The sequence below is a fragment of the Papilio machaon genome, chromosome 21 (assembly GCF_912999745.1).
Source record: "Papilio machaon chromosome 21, ilPapMach1.1, whole genome shotgun sequence".
NCBI lineage: Eukaryota > Metazoa > Arthropoda > Insecta > Lepidoptera > Papilionidae > Papilio > Papilio machaon.
In genome coordinates, this window is record NC_060006.1 from 6,787,786 (window position 1) to 6,811,345 (window position 23,560).

Here is a 23,560-nt window from a genome sequence, read left to right on the forward strand (position 1 = left end):
ATTGTTACGACAGAAATAAACCTTGCACGCGCTACGTTGTGTCCGTCGTACAGTAATAACTACATTAAACTGAACATAAGATAAACAAAGATATAATAAAGATTCCCTTTATAATAATATAGTGTCAGAGAAATAAACGTAGATAACTGAGTGTTTTTATACATGTATTACAACAATGGAAACATTATCATTCATATCACGATAAATGTTGTTGATATGGTCAATAAAAAACTTAAAGTCTCTCTGCTAGATGATTAATTTCTTTCCTTTAAATAACATTTGAATTCAAAACTTTAACTAGAATCTATTTCAAAGTTTCGATAGAAGTTAAGGAAATAACAAAGTCGAAGCAGAACTTGTGTCACACCTCGCTAGTCAACGTGCAAACTTTACTTCTGGCTACCGCTGCAGGCACATCGATAAAACTAGCTTCATTTTAAACTGAATGTCATTTATTGCTCGTCCAAACTTTGACTGCAAAATGAAATAACTTTAGTATACTTCAAGAAATACATTTGTGATATTATTTTATAAAATTGTATCTCTGTAAAGAAAGAAAGAATATTTTCTTATTAAACGCAATAAAGACTTACATATAACTGAATAATAATAATTATTTTTTTATTTCAAAAGGTGGCAAACGAGCAAACGGCCACCTGATTTCGCCGAAATAGCGAGGCTTCCGTTGCCCATAGACATCCGCAAATGCAGATGCGTTGCCTACCTTTAACCAACGGAGAATACACACAGAAAGAGGATATCTCTACTTCCTACCGTTCCCTCTTCCGCCAAATCCACTTCCTCTTCCTATCCTTTCCTAATAGGAAAAGGTTGGGAAGGGAAAGAGGACTAAAATTGGGCCTTGATTTTTAGTTGACATTTACATTTAGAAAATAGTAAGCTTTTACATACTCATAATATAGAGAATATTCCAGCATTCCAATTCATAATGTTAACTATAAAGTAAAATACTTTTAGGTTAGAAGCAGAAAACAAACCAAAGAAGTTTATCGTGAGAAAAAATTAATGATATAATTTTTTTAATTTAAATAATCGGTGTATAAAAATTCAGTAAAAGTTTTTCTTCGTTTATATCAAGAAATGTTGTACGTCAAGACCTTTGATTGAAACAGGACTCGATCGCGAAGTAACGGGATGTCCACACCTAAATACGGTGCGCAGATTTATGTCGATGACCTGATGATCAATACCATTTATTTATAACCAGTTATGTATAGAGCAGAGTACACTATTTATAAATTGATAAACTTTTAATTCCATAATTTGTACGCTAACACTTCATTGACATGAAACGGAAACACAGCCTTCATTCAAACTTAGACTCCAAGTTGTAAAGTCTGTAAACCACATCAAAGTGTCTCTGACAGATTCCTAATAAACGGGAAACCGTCTAAAACTTGAATCGGTTCAAATAAGAAACACAATATTGGTTTGATGTCTAATTTCGAATACGAAAACTATTGATGTTTAAAATAGAATAGACACCGTTAAGACATATCTATAGTTAAAAAGTAATCTTAAAAAATGCCTCGTTTAAGTATTTAAAATAATATTATACGTGCGCTGCTGAATAAAATTAATTTCCATGAAAAAACGCCGACAAACAATAAAAGCGGCGTCTCTTAACTTTGCTCCAAACTTACACAAGGAAGTTCTATAATAGCTGAGCTTAACAAAGATTTATTAAGACGGAGCGTTGGTAAAGTTTATGAAATGTTTATAAGGTGATCCCGCACCGCAGAAGTGTCATTACGGCGACAAGACAACTGTCATGGCGACTAAAAAAGCGCGCGAAGGCGTTAACCTCCGGCACGCTTCGAGTAGTTTCAATTAGCGGACGCCGCGGCCAACATTTTACCTTTATTACTTTTTATGGCACGTGACTTATTTGTTTCTTTGCTCCGAAACAATACACGAATAAAAAAACTTATTTTACCGCGTTTTTACACACAGGCACTTTTTATTTATTATGTTATGTTACAGGAAATGTGCGAATTTCTGAAAAGTTGTCTTGGTTAAAAGATGAGGAAGATGATTTAGGGCTCAGAAACCCACGGTTACTTTACCCGTTGTAAATATAATCGACAAATTTAACTTCATACCCGTTGATGTCTTTTACGAGATAAGTCATAGAACCCATAAGAAAACTTTTTAATCTCATAAAAAAAATGTATTCACGAACTTTGCTGTAATGTAAAACTATAACAGAATCCTAGTGAATAGACTACAAAAAAAGCATTTTATAAAAGCTTTAATCAGTTAAAATTTTTTATAAAACCCCTAAAGAACCTACTCACTAGAAATAATGTTTGTGTACTTAATTTAAATATTAACAATGGCTAAGTTTATCTCAAAATGATCTCCATTACTAAAACGTAAAAAATAATCTATAAGGGTTTTTAACCATTACGATACGGTATTAAAAATAAAACTAAAGTCAAATTTTAAACATGGCCATTGTTACGGCTGTTTTTTAAAAAAGGAAACATATTGCTTTTTTTAGTCTGTGACCCGCTGGAGCAGGAAAGCTGCCTCCGACGCGCGGCTCACAAGCCCGGAGTCCGCCATTCCTCCCCCGGACGTCGCGGGGAGCGGACGTGCGTCGTGTACAGAGTCGGCTTCCGGCTTATACATCGCTTACATATTTTACACTTACGTTCGAAGTTTTCGAGTGCTATTGTAGTTTGTGTCTTCGTGGATATTTATAATGTAAGTTTTAAATTACTTTTTAAAGATATTAATTTAAGAAATAAAATTACACATACAAAAAACAAAAAAAGTTTCTTTGGGAATTCTATGTAATGTGAAAAGGATTCCTGAAAATTTTCAATAAATACACCAATAAACCTAAGTTCAATTCCTGGTCAAAAAAATCAAAATCCGTAAAATTATATCTGCAGCAGCGTCTCGTGTAATACCATCGTAAAGTTTGATTGGCACTATACCTAAATAAAGGTTATGAATCAACTCACTGAATTTCATTTGTTTAACAAAACAAAGTTTTCTGTCAAGTTATTGTTTTGTGCTTTAAGTGACGTATGAACTCGTTTCTTATAACAACCCTTTGATGTCACCAACTTGACTGACATAGGTTGTAAAATGAGAGCGGCGACAAAATGAAATTCACCAAAGTTATATTACATTGTAGGAGTACACACACAAAGGAATGTATTAAGTCAAATAAGAAAGTTGTGTGTTGACAAAGTGGCGAAGACTATTGTCAAAAGAGGTTATACACTGGCAGAATTATATAAATAGAATATATATATATATAAGGAATATTTATAACGTGTGAATTGAGTTTTTTTATTAGAAATATTCGAAAATGTCATATATTTGCTACGGCGGAAGCATTACCGCGCCCCCAAGTATGAAAAATTACGTTTAAACAATCTTATGTCTGCACATACACTTTTATAGCGTTTATTTTTTTATTTCAATTAACGTGCAATAGAATTCGTAATTAACAGACTTATATAATATTTTATAAGGTTATTACATACAATATTGCAAAACGTAAATATTTTGCGACATTTTTGGCCGGTATTGAAATATTTTGGGCGATAGATCCGTTATCTTTTTGTATTTGAACCTAAAATGTGAAAATCTTGCGTATTGTCGCGTAATTTGTGTAAAAAAATACTATTACTATTCTTATAGCTAACACGTATTAATTAAAAACGTTCATTTAAAAAACATCTTCACATTTTGCAAGCATTCCTCGGGCTGAGGCCACACAAGTCGCGAAATTACAAAAGGAAGACCCCATTCGCTCGCTTTTGTTGCCTCTCGTCTCGTCCTTTATGAAAACAAAACGAAACCACAACTGAACAAAAATGCCTCCCCGCGGTTTGCTAATGAAAAAATACAAGTCCTCCATTGTTATACACCTCTGGGATGCGCCTATATTTTGTCACCGACCGATTGCAAATTTCGTCAATTTATAAGCGGGCAAAGCTTTGCAAATTCGATTAGAAAACCGAAAAAATCTTAAACTTTACCTCACTAACAAACATGATAAAAAGATACTTAGGTAATTTAGCGTTAAGAAAACTTCAATTGACCGTTTCACTTTTACAGTTTATAAACTGACAAATCGTAAAATGCTTTATTATTAATAGTTGATAATATACTGTTGTACCTACTCCGTTTACAGATCGACATAGTTCACAATCTATCGGTAACATATTCTCGATTCATCGAAGCAAGCTTTAGTCATTCTAGTTCGTTTAAAACGGACCTTTTGATAAACAATACTTGTTGAAACAAACAAAACAATAACATTCCGATGCTTTCCTTTTTCTTTCCTATGTTTTATTTCACGCTTACATTGTTTTCCTTTTTTTTCCAAGTTGTAAATAATGTTTTTTTGTTATATAAACTTTCTTTGTTTTGAAAGTGAACTATCATTCTTCTCAGCGAATATACAAATAGGAACTGATCTAAAACTAAATTAGTATAAAATAATCGTCTAATTAATAAAACATACTAATGCAAGTAAATAAAAATATATTTACCTTTAGGTATATATTTGTACATAAACAATCTATCGGTTTATATACTTAAGTTAATACGGTTATTTACATGTATTAGACAATGATTAGTATCATTGACCCGGTGTGCGAGGTCATTGGCCTCAAATCTCTGTTATCTGCAATCACTAAGAGAGAATTTACAGAAAGAGGCCGAGGAACTCTTATCATAGACAGGGGCAGAGATCTCCGGAACGAACTGCGGTTTCCTATTAGAAAATGTAACGATCATTAGACCTTCCTTTGACGGAACGTCTCAATATTGTTTTGCTTTTTCGTTCCATTTTTGAAATTGCAATTCGAACATTTTCGGAAAAAATGCGTTTTCATTTGTTTTTCTAAAATTTTTATTCTGATGTGTTGAGATATCAAAAATAACATTCCAAAGTTTCAAAAACCCCCAGTGTTTGCTTTTTTCTATTTTTTTTGACTACCACTTTATGGCTTACAATTGAGTAACTTATTCTATTCTTTATAAATCAATTACAACTAAACGGTTTTTCTCCATCCGATTCGAGATGATTTTTTCAACAGCTCCGGTAATATCCGGGCCGGCAGTCGCCGGTAGAGATCGTTCTCAGTTCCATCTCAAGATTCTTCAGAAACGGGCTCTTGAAAACACTTAAATTGGGCAACCTTCAGCTAAATCGATTAACTGTAAAAGTTTAAACTAAAGTATACTTAAAATTTTAATAACTTTCAATAGATTGTAACTGGCTTTTACCCGCGACTCCGTCCGCGCGGAATAAAAAATATAAAACGGGGTAAAAAAAGATTTTTTTCCGTCTAGCCCCCTTTCACAACGCGCGATAAGGAACTTCGTTCCAATTATCCTATGTCCTTTTCCTGGTTCTAAGCTACCTGCCCACCAATTATCAGCCAAATCGATTCAGCCGTTCTTGAGTTATAAGTAGTGTAACTAACACGAATTTCCTTTATAACATCTAATTTACATTTCCCAAAATGTCTCGTACCCAAAGTCTATATTCCATATTCCTACAAATCGTCTGTCCCATCATATCTACGTAGAATAAGTGAGTAATGAAAAATGAATGAAAGATGATAATTCTTTCTTTCAAGAAATCTGCGAATCATTAGTAAAGGCCATCGGATGTCAAGCGAGCAATATCCAACAAGTCAACGCTCTGTGCTACAATTAGTTTATCTACTTTACGCTTTTATGGATGTAATACGATATTTGCGTTGAGTAAAAGAGTGGAATCTTATTTCAATTATAAGACATTACGCTTCTATCATTCTCTTCCACTCTTAAACTTAGGAAAGTGGTAAAATTATCTATAAATAATTAAACTCTATAAAGAACATAAAATACTTTTATTAAATTTTTAATTACTGGCCACAAAATCGATTCATAGTTTTATGAAATAATGAAACATTCATCTCTAAGTTTCAAACAAAGATAATTTACCCTCATTTAAATAGTATTTAACTATAGTAAAACATAGTAACCTTGATACTTTAACTTTAAGGTTAACAAAGGAACCTAATATCCTCCCTTTCATAGAATATTGAAGGCTGTAAGTTTATCAATAGCATTCAACAACTTAATAAAGCCGTATCAGCTATTGTGGAAGGCTTAAAGAGGTTTTTGTGTCGACATTTCTTGACAATATCTGGAGCGAAGGGAATCCCGAATCCTCTGGGGCCGGATATTGCGTTATCCAGAGCGACGGAATTTTTCTGATTTCGGAACAACTCAGCGAGCGGAAGCGATTTGTCAAAGGAGTTTTCGTGATAGGGATTTGTTTAGTGTTAGCTTAGAAACAATATGTGAGGGGGAAACTATGAATAGCCTCGGTTATTGTATTGTTCAAACAAAAAATGAAGAGTTATAATAGTAGTTTACAAGAGATAAGAATTAATAACTTCGAAATTAAAACACTAAAATATGCAACTGGTTTAAATATTTGTAAGAAGTCAACAAACCGCGCAACACGTTCCCCGCTGTCGCCTATCGCTCGCGGCCGTCACTGAAAGCTTTCCGCAACAATGGGTTCCTTTAGCCGTGAATTTATTAGGCGGTGACGTCACGGCACGCGGTGGCTGCCTTTGCTCTCACTTTGTACACAGACTTGCCGCCATCCATAGCTAAACGACCATTATAATTATAAATTTTACCTAAAGTATAAACAATGTCTTGTAAAGTTTAACCAGTAAAGACGTTCATTCAAGTAAAATCACAAATTGTTAAGTATTTCTTGAAAATGTTAGATGGAAACCATTTTGATTTAAAATATTTATACTTTATTTAAAGTTGTAGCTTTATAATATGTAACATTATGATGTAATCTTGTAAATTGCCGGTGTGTTTAAAAACATTACAATACAGCGGAATATCGACAATTAGAACGAAAATACAGCCTTTTCAGTATTTTTCCACACGTTGAAAGTTCATTACAATATCTAAAATTTTACAAACACACAAAAAAAAACAGAAAAAAAGCATCACAAAAATTTGGAACGTTTTAGATTCGCAACGGAACAGGTTAGTTAGTATTAGCTTTCAAAAGGAAAGATATTCCTTTACGTGAATACCGGAGTGGATGTCAAACAGAGCGGATGATCGTTAAACGTTGCAGCATGGTTCACTTGCTGCAGCAACTACTGCGCTTCCTCTAGCAGACTAGAACCCACTCGCTCCAGCAGCTGCTAACGAAGCAGAAGTACTGCGGGTAATTGAAGCGCTTCTCTTTGTGAACGGTTACGTAATTATATTGAACTGCAACGTTCCCGCTACCAGTCTCATGATTGTTTCTCAGAGTACAAACTTTGTCGCACTCAGAATACATTTCTAAACTTGTAGTTGTATTTATATTTCTGCAAAATTGAGTTAATTGTTGTATTCAAGTATCGGAAATAAATATTATTAAAACAATAAGAATATTAGAGAATTTACATAGATCTAAGCCCAAGTCAATCAATAACATATCTAAATATTATCTAGTAATCTAGTATGACTATCGTTGTACATATACATTTACAAGAAATTTTTTGTTTAATTATTATGAAAAAATGTAATAATTGTTACAATGTAAATATTACAAATAATAATTAAACCAAACAGAATTACAATAACATCGTTTATTGTAAATATGACAATGTACTTATTTTTTTTTTTAGAAAATAATAATTGACCCGCTCAGTGCTTTCATCTTGCGCCAACGGTCAAAAGCTCTCTCCAGTATTGGAGTGGGCGTTGTTCGCGAATTTATTGTGGCAAAGACTATAACGCTAAGTGGGCCTGTCGCTTGCTTAACTTTATGTTTATTGCTACCCCACTACTGTCTGAAAGTCGTAATCTTTATTCTTTACCACAATGCCTCTAAAGATTGTCTGATAAGACCTTCATAGACTCTTGATGAAACTGACTAGTTAAATTGTTTGAAATATAGTACCACTGTTAGTTTCTTTCTCTCGGTTTTTTGTAACCAAAACAGGTTTATTTTTTGGCTTTGTTATAGGTGAATAATGAATTTTATATATTGTGATATTGATTAAATACTTCAATAAGCCTGAGTCCGATGAACATAAAGTAATACGAAATGACGACACTCATAAAAGAGATGTAAAATAACGTACAGACATTACCGTGTGGCAAATATAATAAAATGTAACAAGATCTACATTGACTGGTTGATATAACTTCACCTTTTGCCTCAATAAATTTACCTAATATCTACCGTACTCAGAGTCATTAAAGGGAGACCCTTAGTAGAGATTTAGTAAGAGAGTTTTATCACTGAAATGATTGTGACTGCAGCAGTAAATATGACTTGTGACTTGTTTAATTGGTACAAAGCTGAGGCAATTACTTAATGGATTTTCTTTCGTTTACTTTTTATTGTTTGTTTAAAGCTTTTAAAGTAATTGTTACAATTATTTATTATTAAATAGGAAATGTGATTTTAAAAATGATTATTTCTTTATTCATTCAATAAACAATAATAATATTAAATATTAAGATTTCAAAATTTGTTACCAATTTCTCAAAGTTCAATAACAATTATCGTCTTTAGATTTCGCTGAAACAGTTTAAATAATCCTGTTTAGAATCCACGTCTCAGATATAATTCCTTAAAAGCTTTCGTCAATTACTATCAGTACTTACTTCAGATAGGTAAAGTCAAACAGCGCTTACTTTCCTACTCAAGTTGAATTCTGAGCATAATTTTGCATCCTTTGTTCTATTGGATTTAATTTTTTAATAATGAAAATGAAAGAACTATGGATAATTACTTAGCGCTTTACAAGTTAGTAAAGTTAAAAAACAAGTTAAGTAGAAAATTGTATTAACAATGCGCTAAAGCAGTTTGAAGTATACTCTACTTGCAATGGCGCGGGTCAGTTTAAAGTTGAGCTAACTACATTAGCACTCAAAGAGCAGACCAACTGCTTTAATTACTGTCACTTCTATTAACGTAACTATGCAATATTGTTACTTTGGCTAGGAATTAAACAAAAGTTTGCTAGTAATGTACAAGATGTCGTCTAAAACGGACGTCTATAACGAATTATAATTGCTTAGAACCGAAGATGTAGCAAATACTTATAACTGATAACTTTGAAAATAACACAACTCTTCAGTATATTATGGATTCTGAGTTTTATGTCATTCGTGGCTTTTGCTTTAGATGGAAAAGAGTATCGATTTCACTCACGTCAACGTTTTAAAATCCGTGCAAGTTTAAACATTAATGTCTAAGCCTAATCTTACGATTTATACGATAGCTTTAATGTTAAAATTATCATAAAAATTGCATTAACGAGCTATTCTTTAATTAAGTTTAAACATTATTTTATTGTGTCTTTGATCCCCGATTACAAGTTCTCTGAATTTTCAGTACATTGAATACGATACTTGACCTATAAAGTTCAATCAAAGGGAGCTTACACATTGAGCGAATAGGCACTAATTACGTTCGCCGCCGGCTGCCATCGATCCTGAATACCTGTCACAGTTACGTCAGTATACACGGGCCTCATGATTGAATACGCCTCGAATTTCATATCGTATATACGTCCTTAACCAATATATCATTTAATTCTGTATTCATTTATGATTTAATTTTAGAAAAAAATACCAAAACATTTCTAACTTCGTATTAATTATGATCTGCATAAATAACGTTCACGGTAGATAGATAGGCAGATACTTTTATATTCTATGAATAGTCACCAGCATCAGGGGTGACTAGTCAATAGTCTAACCACGCTGGCCCAGTGTAGGTTGGTTGACTTCACACATATCTTTTTAATTTCTTAGATATGTAGGTTGCATCACAATGTTTTCCTTTACTGTAAGAACGTCGGATAAATGTACATACATCTAATACGTACAAAAAAAACATTAGTATATGGCGGGATTCGAAACCGGGACGTGCAGATTACAAGTCAAGTGGTTAACTCCTGAGCCACCGACTCTCAAAGTCGTTAAAACTTAATGACAAACAAATTTACGTGTTGTCAAATATATTCACCGCACAATGACAATTGCCTTAGCGTGAAATCGGAAAATTTTTACTTCTAACCATTGAATTTTGGCTTTAATTACCACCTATAAATAACTTAACTACCCCGAGTACCTACGTTCTGATTTCAAAATTGTAAGCGTCAAAAAATATCTTTTAAACTCTTGTCTTATTGCTAGACTCTTTGTAATTTAAATTTTAAATTGGAACAAAACACATCTACTTTTATCTGTAAATCTTTTTTGGAACGAACTTCCTTATCGCGCGTTGTGAAAGGGGGCTAGACGGAAAAAATTCTTACGAAAAGTTGTCACGACACTTTTTGCTATATCACCATGGCAACGACGTGACAATATATAACGAAAATTCATAGAAATAAAATGTACTTCTTGTGAAGACTTAAGTTTTTTATTCATAGAATAAATATTGGTTCCTTCACTAATTAATCGAAAGGAACTGCGTTCCATCCGGGTGTCCCAACACACCTCTCAAGTTTTTATTTATTTATATTTGTCCCTTTTAAGTTTAACACAATAAGTAACATTGTAGACACCGAAATTAATAAAACAATTACGAACAAATAATACCATGAAAGTCAAACTAAATAAACATACCTATTTACATCTTTACTACACTAATTTTAAGGTACATATTCGTGAAACAATTATGATAGCGTAATATACTAAAATAGTTTATTGTTCAAAATATTATGGACTTTGGAACCTAAGTAACAAAGTTAATTTTGCTTTGCCTAAGTTTTCAAAGTAAACTCGTTACGTTCCTTCAACTAGAGTAAGATTAACGATCACGTTCAAAAGGTAAACTCGAAGATAAATTATGTTCTATTTATAAAACTTATTGCAACCAAATTATTTAGCTTTGAAATTTATCCATCCATCAAACAAGTACACTAAAAAAGTTAAGTTTGTCTGCCAGTGTCTTTTAAAATTAAACCTTATAAAGTTTTTTTTTTATTTCTACACAGTTCCTAAACATGATAGTGTTACCACTCTAGATTAATACAATCATTCAATCTCTAGATATCATATTAGTGAAGAAAAGTACGTAACTATGTTGCTCATTTCTTGATTAACAAACAATATACTACAGCTTGATACATATGTAACAAAGTTGTAGACAAGCTCGGCTTAAGTCTTTACAACCGCCTTTTTATCGTCACCGCCACTACCGAGCTTTATCGTCGACTCAATAAAAGCTCGCTAAAGCTCTCAGAGATCCGCATCTTAATGTTGTCGTAAACATCGGATAAACGAGACCCATCCCCACTTATATGTTAATCTCTTTAACCGATTCAAACATATATCGTCTGTATCAAAATCTAGTCCATCAAACCTATGTCTTAAACGTACATAGACGTAAGAAAAAAGGGCCTGGGTTTTAGTGTACGTTAAAAATGTCCTATTAAAAATATTTGGAAGTAATAAAATATCTTTTAATTTATTTTACTTCAAAAGCGAGTTACTACATTATACGTCGGACGCATCGAAACTTTTACATCCATATTGTATGGTCTTTTGCCAAAAACTATATGAAGGTGAAAATGTTTTCATGATTTTTATTCATCCAATACCATAAGTTATTTTCAATAGAAATAATATCCAGGTCAATTCCACCACAAGTTATTGCACTGTAAAGTTAAAGAAGTAAACACAATATGCAGAAGATAAAAGGTGCGCTTCAACTTTACAGTTTCAATAGAGAGTTACAAAAGCGTAAAACTTTCGCGTCGTCTCCGCCGTTCCAGCACTAAACTCTTCTGTACTTGAATCAAGATTTCTTTGTACATATTCCACTTCAATAACTTTGAGTTACATCACTACAGTTATCATAATTATTTATTTCAATTATTATTGTAAAAACTTTAAACATAATTCTGGAGTGGCCTGAAAGTTGATGTTTAATTTAACATTCATTTTAAAATAATAATCATACTTAAATACTTAATGAATATAAAAGATACTAACATGAACTTTCATTTATTTGTAAGAATACCTAAGTCTAGTATATTGATTCTGAAAGTTGTTCAGGTGGATCTACTGGTGTCCACGGAATACACGGTAGGAGTAATGGAGGGAAATAATCCTCAACGTTTACAAGTTCAAGAAATGTAGAAGCATTAGAGGTTCAACAAAAAACTTTGGGTATCTCAGACAACAAATGATAACATTCTCTAATGAAAAAAAAATCTTCTCTTAAACAATGGTATTAAAATTTATACACTTTTCGTTCGTACTTTAAAGAGCCGTGTAATAAGCTATAAAAGCCACCGCATCATAAAATGTATCTCGACTCTCAATAACCTTGAGGTGCGACTGCAAAACATATTGTTATTTCTGTTATTTCAAGGAGGGTAAGAGAGATAACAATATGTTTTAATGTATTTCGGCAGTGGAAATGCTCGCAGTACCGCTGTGTATAATTCAAAGACGTCTGCCGCCGCGCCATCGTCGACCTCAACGAAATAACTTTATTATTGCTTAATGAGCTGTAATACGTTTTGCATGTACTCACTTGAAATTTTCAACTTGGAGAGAGAGAGTTGTTGTTTTACTTAGTATAGGGACTGTTTACACTGTGCATGTGACAAAGTTAAATGTAAAGATCGGTATTCCTCGTTAATTCCATAGTACTTATAGTGATGTCTTAATATAGTTCAATTTAAGAGACTAGTCTAAACTAATGTCCTTACTTCAGACACAGATGAGCTATTTCATTTAGACGGGACTATGACTAATTTATTTTCTACGCCGACGAAGTCACGGGCAACCGCGAATATTTTTTTAAAAAAAATGGGACCCATCTGCAAGCACTACTATTGAAATAATTTTTATCAAAATCGGACCAACAGGTGCGGAGCTTCGCGGTAATACACGTAAAAAAATATAGTCGAATTGATAACCTCCTTCTTTATGAAGTCGACTAAATAAGGACATAAGTTAACTCCGCCCACATTAATCCTATGATATAATGTTAAATAGGCAATTATAATCTAACTAATTTACAAAATAACTAATTTAGGATTTCGGCCACGTTAGCGAATTGATACGTATTAGCCAGCGAAATGTTCATTACTATAATGGATTTCCATTTAATTCAGAAAGCTTCACTTTGATGCATCAGTTGATCCTTTCATCAAACGAGAACAAATACATTGATAAAGCTATTGAAATCAGAGATCTGCTAATTAATGACGTCATTAAACGAGTCATTATAAATATATTTTTTTTTATATTACTAGCTTTTACCCGCGACTCCGTCCGCGCGGAATAAAAAAATAGAAAACTGGGAAAAATTATCCTATGTCCGTTTCCTGGTTCTAAGGTACCTGCCCACTAATTTTCAGTTAAATCGATTCAGCTGTTCTTAAGTTATAAAAAGTGTAACTAACACGACTTTCTTTTATATATATAGACTAGCTTTTACCCGCGAGTCCGTCCTCGCGGAATAAAAAATAGAAAACGGGGTAAAAATTATCCTATGTCCGTTTCCTGGTTCTAAGCTACCTGCCCATCAATTTTCAGCTAAATCAGTTCGACCGATCTTGAGTTATAAATAGTGTAACTAACACGACTTTCTTTTATATATATAGATATGGTTGCAATCGGCCATCTGAATTCGCATAAATTGCGATCGCTGTCAATGACTGTCTGCAATTACAGATACGATACCAACGGAAGCGACGTAGAAAGTGGATATTTCTCCTTCCTATAGTGGATAGTCCCTTCCTCCGCCAAATCCACTTCCCGTTCCCATCATTTCCTTATAAGATAAGGGTTGGAATGGTACGAGGACTAAAATTAAGCCTATGGCACATACTCGTTACGCGAAACCCGGTATTCCTTCCACTTCACGCCTCTTCTGTATACTCGTGGTATTTCATCAACAGTTCTGTTCTATGGAACTATTTTGACACGAGAATGTTTCATAGGACTATAAAACGCGTATCGAATTATCGTATTTTTTGTTACTTCATACAGAAATTATTAAAAAAATGTAACGTATTCATAAAATAATTCATCAATATCACTTGTACATTATGCGAGTTTAGCTCAGCATTACATTCGCGGTTAATTACACAAACAGTACAAGTATATAGTTAAAAGCGGAAATAATAATAACAAATAAAAATATTGTTCATCAGTTATAAAGTGAAGTCTTTCAAAGAAGACTATGTCATTTCATGGAACAAAACTGTCAAATAAGTAAAACAATTTGATATCACGTGACTATCTGAGTAAAAGCGAGTTTACACAGCTGAAGTAATACATATTTCTCTCTCATTTTCTCTGAATAAATAGACAAATACATTTATGTAAAAGTATTTCGATACAAGAATATCAAATCAAGATTAATGAGTCGACTAGAAATACATTATAACTTGAGGTATAAGTTGAGGCTGAAAACCAGCGCGGCCTTCAGTGACAAGCTGGAGGCAGCATCAGCTGAGACTCTTCCCAGTTGCCAAGAACTATTTTTTTTCTCTTTAATTGATATCTTTTATAAGTGTAATTTGTTTTGTTTTCGTCAATAAACTGTATTTTATTTATTTATGTATTTTATAATAATTTAGAATTTTTTACTTCGCCCGCTATCGCCTATGACTCAGTCCGCTCTGCAATGAATATTCCGAGGCCGCTAATATTCCGATTAATAATTGGAGAGCGCCTGAAGTTGGGAGCGAAATGAATACTGAATGTGCTACTTAATAAAATTGGAGGGTTCATTTCCTAATTAAAAAACGCTCTGCGTTTTTAATTCAACGGAATGCTGAAATTTTCCGGTAATTTTACAGTTCAAGTGGTTATTTTGATACGTCGTGTAAAATACAGAATTATAAAATATCGTAAAATTTAACTTTCAATATAAAATGTAAATTCATTTTATATTCCTAAAGTGAAATAACATTAACAAAACATGTGTATAAAACATGTTTTTGTTTCTGTTCTTTCCGAAGAGAATGACAAGGATGTCGATATATTTTTATACAAATCGTCTGACAATGAAAACCCAAAGTAGACACATATCATATCTACACGAAACGTAATACATGTTTAAATCAAAGGGCATTATTAATACTTCGTTCTTCCTGTATTTAACTGTTTACTTTACTGGAACGAACTAAGCAGGAAATAGTAAGATTAAGTTATTGAACGTCCGTTTCCTTTGCATTAGTTAAACGGGAAGGATGGGATAAGTTCTTTGTTGCCTAGCAACGACGTAAGATTCGTAACACATGAAATTATAATGAAACTAAGTCTTGCCAGAGACTCCGTCCACGCAGAATTAAAAAAAAAAAAACGTAACCAAGATCCGTTGTGCCGTTCCGGAGATACCTTCAAACAAACATCTATCCATTCATTTAAACTTTTGCATTTACGTTATTACTAGCTATCACCCGCGACTCCGTCTGTGCCGAATTAAAAAAAAACTTCATTAGTAGCATATGTTAAGTTCTTCCAGACTGGGCTCTACAACTATGCAAAAAATCATCAAGATCCATTGAGCTGTTATGTTATCGACATATTCAATCAAACATCCATCCATCTATCTGAACTAAACATTCGCATTTATAATATTAGTAAGATCCTTGGTAATTAACTACTTAAGGAGTAAACCGATTTCGTTGAATGAAGTCATTTGATTCTTCCATGCAAGCTCTATAAAGTCCTCAGTCTGGTTTATCGTTTTTTTTTCTTTTAAGTAATGTAATTTTACTAATTGATTCTTGCACTCCGTCACTTTTCTATTCAATTTTCCAAAATATCATAAAATGTATAAACTCGTATGTGAAATAAATAACTTTTATCACGCTCTCGCGATACGCTATTGTGTTCCCTTCAAATTGTTTGTGAACGAATGTCACGTGGATTTGATGTCAATTCTATTTGTAACTGCCGAAATAACGACGACGCGATTCTGTTCTGACGCCCGATGCTTTAAAAATGTATTCACATAAACAATGAACTGATACGAGAGAATGTTATTTATTGTTTAAAATTATTGTTTGTTTATTTGTTAACTCTCTATAATAAGCTATTTATATAACTAAGTGTCGCCGGCGACTCCATCCGCGCGGAATTAATAAAAAAAACTTAATTCATAATTATAACTTAACATCGAGCTACGTTGAGCTGCTCTGGAGATATCTTGTAACAAACATCCATCCATCCAAACATTCGGATTTATAATATTAGTAAGACTAATTCTATTTTCAAAACGCTTTTGCTTCTGAAAAACCAGAGGTCGTTTAATTAGGTTACTAACGAAAAGCTAATTATTAAATTAACCTAGATTTTTGTTATGATTCATGAAGTACGTCTTCATCTAAAGCTTTACAGCCGTCTTTTTTTCCTTTGTTAGATTTAGATTACGTTTAGATGCTTATTAACTTGTTCTACAAACGTCTAAATATATATTTAGTGAAATAAAACTATTCTTTCTCTGATAATTCAGTTGTAACGTAGTTTTATCAGCGCGCCCTTTAGCTCAGCCACTTTCTTTATCTCGATGTCACCCCGGGCGCGAGGAGGTCGTTGCCCCCAGCCTCAGGGTGCGGGTCACAAACCAGTTTCCGTTGATAACAACTTATCACAGCACTGCCACTTGTTCTATTTACATACATAGATAATATTACGTTGATGAAATCTCACATATAACATAAGCAATAAACAAAAGCTTGTGAATATAAGTGGGTTAATGTTTGTGATAGGTTTCTTTGTTAATTTCTTGCACTTAGTTCTGTCAAGCTACATCTTTCCACTTTGTATTGAATCTGCCTGGATTTTCGACCGAGAAGGAAGGTAAATTTTGCTGTACACTCTTAATAATAATAATTTTTTCTTTGTTACAGATCACACTAACAACTCTACATACACTAGTATCTAGTATCAAGATTACTTTTTCCACATCCACGTTACATACAAATCAGAGAATGCTTCGGTATTGGATCTGTTTGGCGAGCGCGGTGTACCTAGCGGGGCAGTGCTGCGCGAACTCCTGCCGGGATGCCAACCTCTGCTGCCCGGGCAGGGACAGCTCCTGCGTCGTGCAGAAGGCGCACCAGAACGCCATCATCGATGACGTCAGCGACAAGCCCTGCTACTGCGACCATGCCTGCTTGAAGCTCGGAGATTGCTGTCCTGACTTCAGGGAGACTTGTGGAGGTAATATATTATAGGAATAAGTAAGTAGGTAGTACTTTTTTAATCTAGAATTCGTTGTAAATAATGAATAACGTTTAATAATTCATAACGTTCGTGTATATTAACGTAACACAAAACTGTCAGCGGTGTAGGAGATCATTTAGCTTAATTTTGCGTCTGCGAAACATAAGAATTACTGCCGCGTGAGCAATATGTTACACTCGACATCTGCCTAATGAAAAATAAAAGCAACAACCTGCCTAAAAGCGTCACTGAGCCTGTAGTGTCACCGTGAATATGATAACATCGTTTGTTTATAACTAAACTAGCAATTTTATAAACTTACGAATAACGAACTGAACAAATTTGGATGTCTAGGGACCTAATGGGCCTAACATGACAAAACATATCTAATTAAATTTAACCGACTTTTCTTTAAAAAAAAAACATTTTATTCACAACTTATTTATAAAATAAAAATGATAATAGATACTCATATCAGATCAGAATATTAAGATAAATTATAATATTGCTAGTTACATTGTAGCTATAAATAAAGGACGTTTTTACAATTTTACGGTGACACACGAGTACGACGTGTCCCCCGCTCTCTTCACCCCTTCCCTGTGTTCACACATCCCTGTATTTAGAGTTAATGCCTACCCACGTGCCGGAGGGGATGCTAACGGAGTTTTATGTTTTTAGGAAGCTTTAAAAGCTCGCAACGGATATAACCATATTAATATACACCTGAGAATTTGATGGGATTCATACTTATATGTACTTAATACGAAGTCGAAAACAACGATATTTTCACAACAGATTTTTAACAATTTCGATATTTTAAAAACATATAAGCTCTTAGGCACATGTACTATACAAGTAGTAGAAGTTGTTACCAATATGTTGGCATATTACACAAATAAAACATGGGCTAGTTCCTGAAAAATCAAATATCAAGATTGTTGAGTCGTTGTATAGCTTGCTGACTTTTAAGCACTGGTTTGGGACATCCAGTCCGTAGCTCTACCTCGATCTCTATCCACGCTTCCGAGTAAAATGAACTATTTAATATTCAATTCCTCTTTTGTGTGCAGCCGGGGCGAACTGCGGGGAATTAACTCGGAAATGGAACTAGCATTTAACATTTTAATCCCGCTTCCAATCTTCGCTTTCTTTTGTTGTTAATAAACTATCAGCACTCGTGGTACGGGACTGCATTGTGAACACTTAATTTGATAATTTTAATCCTTTTTAATGCTCATTTTTCCTTCGTACAAAACCGTGTCCTGTCCTAGTTCTATAAATACCCAGTTCCCCTGTATGTGGAGCATCAAGGAACAGACCTTAATGCCCCGACATAGATTCACTGACATGTCCTCGATTCGATTCTAATTGACTGATTAATTTGTCTCATTTACCGTCGACCTCCTTAATGTACAATTAATAACCATTGATTATTGTGAGGATGAAATCTATGTGATTAATTAAAGAGAGGTCAACAAAGTGACCTGTTTAACGATCATTCATATTTGACCCAACTTCAATTTCTAATTGAGTCATTAATATCTTTTGCAAATAGGTATATATGTTTGTTTATAATATACTATTGTGAACTACGCATTTATCATTTTTAATCAGTTTCCTCTATCGCTTAGTTATGGTGCAAGTGATATTAAATCTTTGTTTGTTATAGTGACGGACTGCGTAATATCGGAGTGGGGCCCGTGGTCAGAGTGCGACACGGGATGTGGGTCGGGCAGCATGCAGCGATCACGTCGCGTGCTGCAGGCGGCGGCGCGCGGAGGTCGGCGCTGCCCCGATCTGCTGCAGCGTCGCGCCTGCCAAGCACATCACGCCTGCGCACCAGACAGCGATATACCACTTAGAGGTAACAGAAAGACAACAGCACTCTCAGCTTATATTAGAGCATCAAATTTAATATTTTCCCATCCAAATCTTTTATCTATCTATATATTCCAATACTCTTTGTTCCGTGTCGTAATGTAAATATATCTGTGTGGCAGAGGAGTCTGCGATGATCCTGCCGGGCTCGTTGTCTGTCAGCCGACACTCCAACGACACCGTCGACATCCGCAAGAATCTTCGCCTACGCAACCCCGACGACCCTGAGTCCAACTCGCATAGGGAGTGAGTTTTTGTAACATAAATATCGAACTTATTAAATGTAACAAATAACAAAATTAACAAAAATCTTGAGATATTTTTCTTAACTCGTTAACTTCTGTGTACTTGTAATTTGAAACTTTTTAATGGCCGATATATTTTCAGATACTGCGTGCAATTCGAAGTACTAAAAGTCTCTAAGGCATGCCACCTCGATTCAGAATACAAAGCGCTGCGCGAAGGTGCGTACTCAATGCAATTTGATACCTATTCCCATTTTATTAGGTCATAAAATTGATTTATTACTCAATCATATCCCGTACGAAGAGTCATCTCTCATCCGTGCGAGAAAAGACAATCATTTCCCTGCCTTTATGGCGCATAACACGTTCAATATGTTTTATTAGAAATTATTATAACATTCCACAAGTTTTACTTATCAAATCACACACTGGATATTTATGATTGTTAAAAATATTCATTTAAGCAAATATTATCGAATCTTTAATTAAAATTTCTCGGACGATTTGTATTATAAAGTTACCGAAATGAAATAAATGAAAAGCAAATCTCTAGTACATAACATCCATAACTGCAGCATAATTTGGTCCGACATACACTCGCGGAGTGATACAATATAATGCAATGCAGTGTACTGTGTACTCGAGAGCATTTGCTACTTCACTAATAAACGTAACTTGTTACATTTAATATGCAAATTGTTATTGTTCATTTCTGTATTATGCTGCCAGTGATAGTTTAGAATTATTGCTGATGTTAATGTAACTCGAACGAGCAAACTTTAAAAAATTACAAAAAAACAACAGACTTTTGTTTGGAGATTTAACACGACAATCAATTTAAAAATCTGTTTTTTACAGATCATACAGTTTGCGATTTACTTGTGTCCTTTATGTAGAAGATAAGTAATTTTATATTTTTCTAAATTATATGTTATTATTCAGGTGCCACAGTCTGCGTGATGTGTGAGACGGCGGCGCTAAGACGGGACTTGAAGTGGCGTTGCGCGGGGCACGGCGTAGCGGGACACGCTACGAGGTTCTACGCGCTCGTAGCTCCCCACTGCCACGGCAAGTGGCTGCGGACCAAACAGGACCTGGACAAGAGGGGTGACTGCTGTTCTAGTCCTGACTTCATATTTGTTTAAAGTAATAATAATATTTAAAGCAACATCTCGTTGATCGTTGAAGTTTGGAATTCAAAAGGATTCTATATCAAATTAAAAAGTTAAGGAACGAAAATGAAATGCACAGTAAATATAATAGTGAGTGAGGTTTGATGAAAAAAATCACATGTAATATTAATTTAATTTATTTGAAACAATAACGCATTATGTTAAAATAAACATCCATTTATTCGAACAGAATAATTCTTTCTACATCTAAATTTATGAGGTAGTTAAACTACATAAATTCTGAAAATACTAATTACTTAAACATTTAACTTCATTATTAATAAAATTACAGAATCATCCTCTGTCAGGTTGATCATGAAATTGTTTCCCAAAAAAAAATACTTTTTTTCATTGCAATAATTTTAATGAGTTACGATGTAAGATCAGTGTCTCTTTGTGAATGAATGTGTACTTCAACTTATTATTAGAAATAACATAAATTGTTCAATTGTGAAAAATTGTACAACTTTCCAACAACATATCCAGTGTAACTTGTGTAAATAAAATATTTATCAAATGTTCCTGTGTTTGTTTTCTAACTGCAAGCACTTTTGTACTTTATAATAAACTAGCTTTTACCCGCGACTCCGTCCGCGCGGAATAAAAAATAGATAACGGGGTAAAAATTATCCTATGTCCGTTTCCTGGTTCTAAGCTACCTGCCTACCAATTTTCAGTCAAATCGATTCAGCCGTTCTTGAATTATAAATAGTGTAACTAACACGACTTTCTTTTATATATATATATAGATAACTATCTACCAATCCAGATTCTAAGGAAAAAAACTTGGTCTCTGTTAACTTGTATGACGTATCCTTTTGCACTGCACAATCTCATGTTACAAACCAGTGTTGCATGTTTTGATGAAACCTTATAACCATCGAGGTATTAACATGTGGTTTTAGTAAGTTCCGTCGGAGGTCCCTTCTCTTGTTTTATTTTTAAAAACCAAGCGCATAACCACCACGTAAAGTGAGACCTAAATTGGATACCATTCCGTCTATCCCGTCTCTTAGGAGTTAATGTTATATAGGTACATAAGTAAGAGCTTAAGCTTCAACAAAGAAGCTTCAAAAACTTAAGCTTAAATATATACAACTTGATTTTCATACTTAAAAACTTACTTAATTTTATTAAACAACGCAATGTAACATTCTCACGTCAAATCAAAGCAAATCAAAATCAAAGCAAAATCAAGAAAGATTCCTCTGTCAAAAAGCACAAGACACGATATAATGCTCCATATTAAATATTCCCACGCGATGAAAATTCTCTGTAGCAATTTTATTTCGCTTCTCCGCTTGACTGTACAAGCAAATAATGAAAGCTGCAGCGCCTCAGCCGCTGGATATTAAAAACATATCACAAATCAAACACATTCCTGATCGCCTCGATATCGAAAAATATAATATTTCTGGAAATAATATTACCTTTTTCGCATATAAATTACTGGCCTTACAGTTAATTTTTAACATTTAATTTATATTAAAATTGTAAAATGTCAAAGATAAATGTCAGTTAATTAATACAAGCCTCGTCCAGTTTTTTATTTTGTACATAATTCTAAAATGGTGACAACAAAACGTTTAGCTGCCTTCGGTTCCGGCGTCAAAAGATTCGGTAAAAACACCGGTCACCCAAAACTAGACCCCAATGGGCTGTACATCTCCAGGCCCGAGGCCTGCGACCCCTGCCTCTACCACCCCCAGGACATTGACAAAGTATTTGATTTTAATAAGCACATCAAAAACCGCGTCGACCCTTGGAAATATAAAAGTGATCTAGAGGAATGGTCGAAAAACTTAGGCTACAGGAACCAAAAGGTCCTCGACCGCAAGAAGTGGTTCGACTCCCTGCTGGGCCCCGCCTGGCACGACGTCCAGGACGACAAAAAGTACGAGCCGGCCTGCAACAACGTGGGTTTCGGGAGAACACCTCGCTTTAAACACTCCACTAAATCAATCCCCGGTCCCGGCACGTATTACAAACATGTTCCTTACAAGGCTCCCCACGGACCTCACTCAAAGAAGCAGACCTTCGAAATGCAGGAACCCTGCAGATTCAAAGATCCCGCCCCGAAGTGGTCGCTGGCACCGAATCGTTACAACATCATCGACAAAGACAGCATAGAAGAGAAACCGAAGAAGATTGTATCTTTAAGAGGGCCCTACGACCTGTTCACGGGAAAGCGCGACGGGACATCCATCAAGAATCACTTCAACAGGACCAAAGTGTCTGCCGCGTCGTGGCCGTACAGTATGAAGGGCTGTATGGAGACGTACAAGCGATCACATTACGGGGAAATGAACAAAACGAACAGAGAGCTGCCCTGCCGCAGTCGGAACACTCTGGTGGATCTGGCGATGTGCATCCGCTATCCGAGCGAACCGGGACCGGGGCAATACGATGTTGAGCGGCCACGGCAGTTCGTGCAGAACGCGCAAGGCTTCAACAGCAGCTATGACCGACCGCCGGGCTATCGGCGCGCGGAGGTGTGGCCGGCCGTCGGTCGATACCACGTGAGGAGCATCAAGTATCAAGTGCCCGGCGGCGGACATCGTCACGCCTTCCTCAGTAAGGTGCCGCGCACCATCGGCGCCGTCCTGCCACAGCCCATGAATACTTTCTGATTCATTTTAAAATTATATACATACGTATCAGTTTTATATTGAGATTTTATTATTCTTTATAACAAGAAAATTTATGTATAAAGTAGAAATAAATATTAAATGTAAACATCCAAAGTTTGTGTCGAAAACTTTGTATTTTATTGTAAGTTGATTTAACGTAACCTTTCGAGTTCGATTACTTGCCTTATGAATGGTGCGTCCAATTAGGAAGGAATCCTTTGAGGTCAGAATAAACCGGAGAAATTCTCTTTAAGGTATAAAAAGAAAATTACTATTGCCATAACTCTCTGGGGAAATCATGGACATGATTGCTTGCGGAGGTTTACTATATGCCCAATATGCACCACAGCACAGCGCCGGCTCTAGCAATTATTATATTGGATACTATTGCCGCAAGGCCCAG

The 23,560-nt window shown here is 34.7% G+C and overlaps 2 protein-coding genes across 2 annotated transcripts; both read left to right on the plus strand.

Annotated features, from left to right (window-relative positions):
• Positions 1–2,565: 2,565 nt before the first annotated feature.
• Positions 2,566–20,621, plus strand: LOC106712956 (somatomedin-B and thrombospondin type-1 domain-containing protein). The gene is made up of 6 exons (XM_045683200.1): positions 2,566–2,730; positions 16,914–17,226; positions 18,902–19,096; positions 19,233–19,356; positions 19,498–19,574; positions 20,298–20,621. The coding sequence occupies exons 2-6, from the start codon at positions 16,995–16,997 to the stop codon at positions 20,498–20,500; spliced, it is 831 nt and encodes a 276-aa protein (XP_045539156.1). The 5' UTR covers positions 2,566–2,730; positions 16,914–16,994; the 3' UTR covers positions 20,501–20,621.
• Positions 20,622–22,039: 1,418 nt separating this feature from the next.
• LOC106713009 lies at positions 22,040–23,167 on the plus strand. Its single transcript, XM_014505706.2, has one exon. It carries the CDS (start codon positions 22,096–22,098, stop codon positions 23,155–23,157), a length of 1,062 nt encoding a protein of 353 aa, XP_014361192.2. The 5' UTR covers positions 22,040–22,095; the 3' UTR covers positions 23,158–23,167.
• Positions 23,168–23,560: the final 393 nt, after the last annotated feature.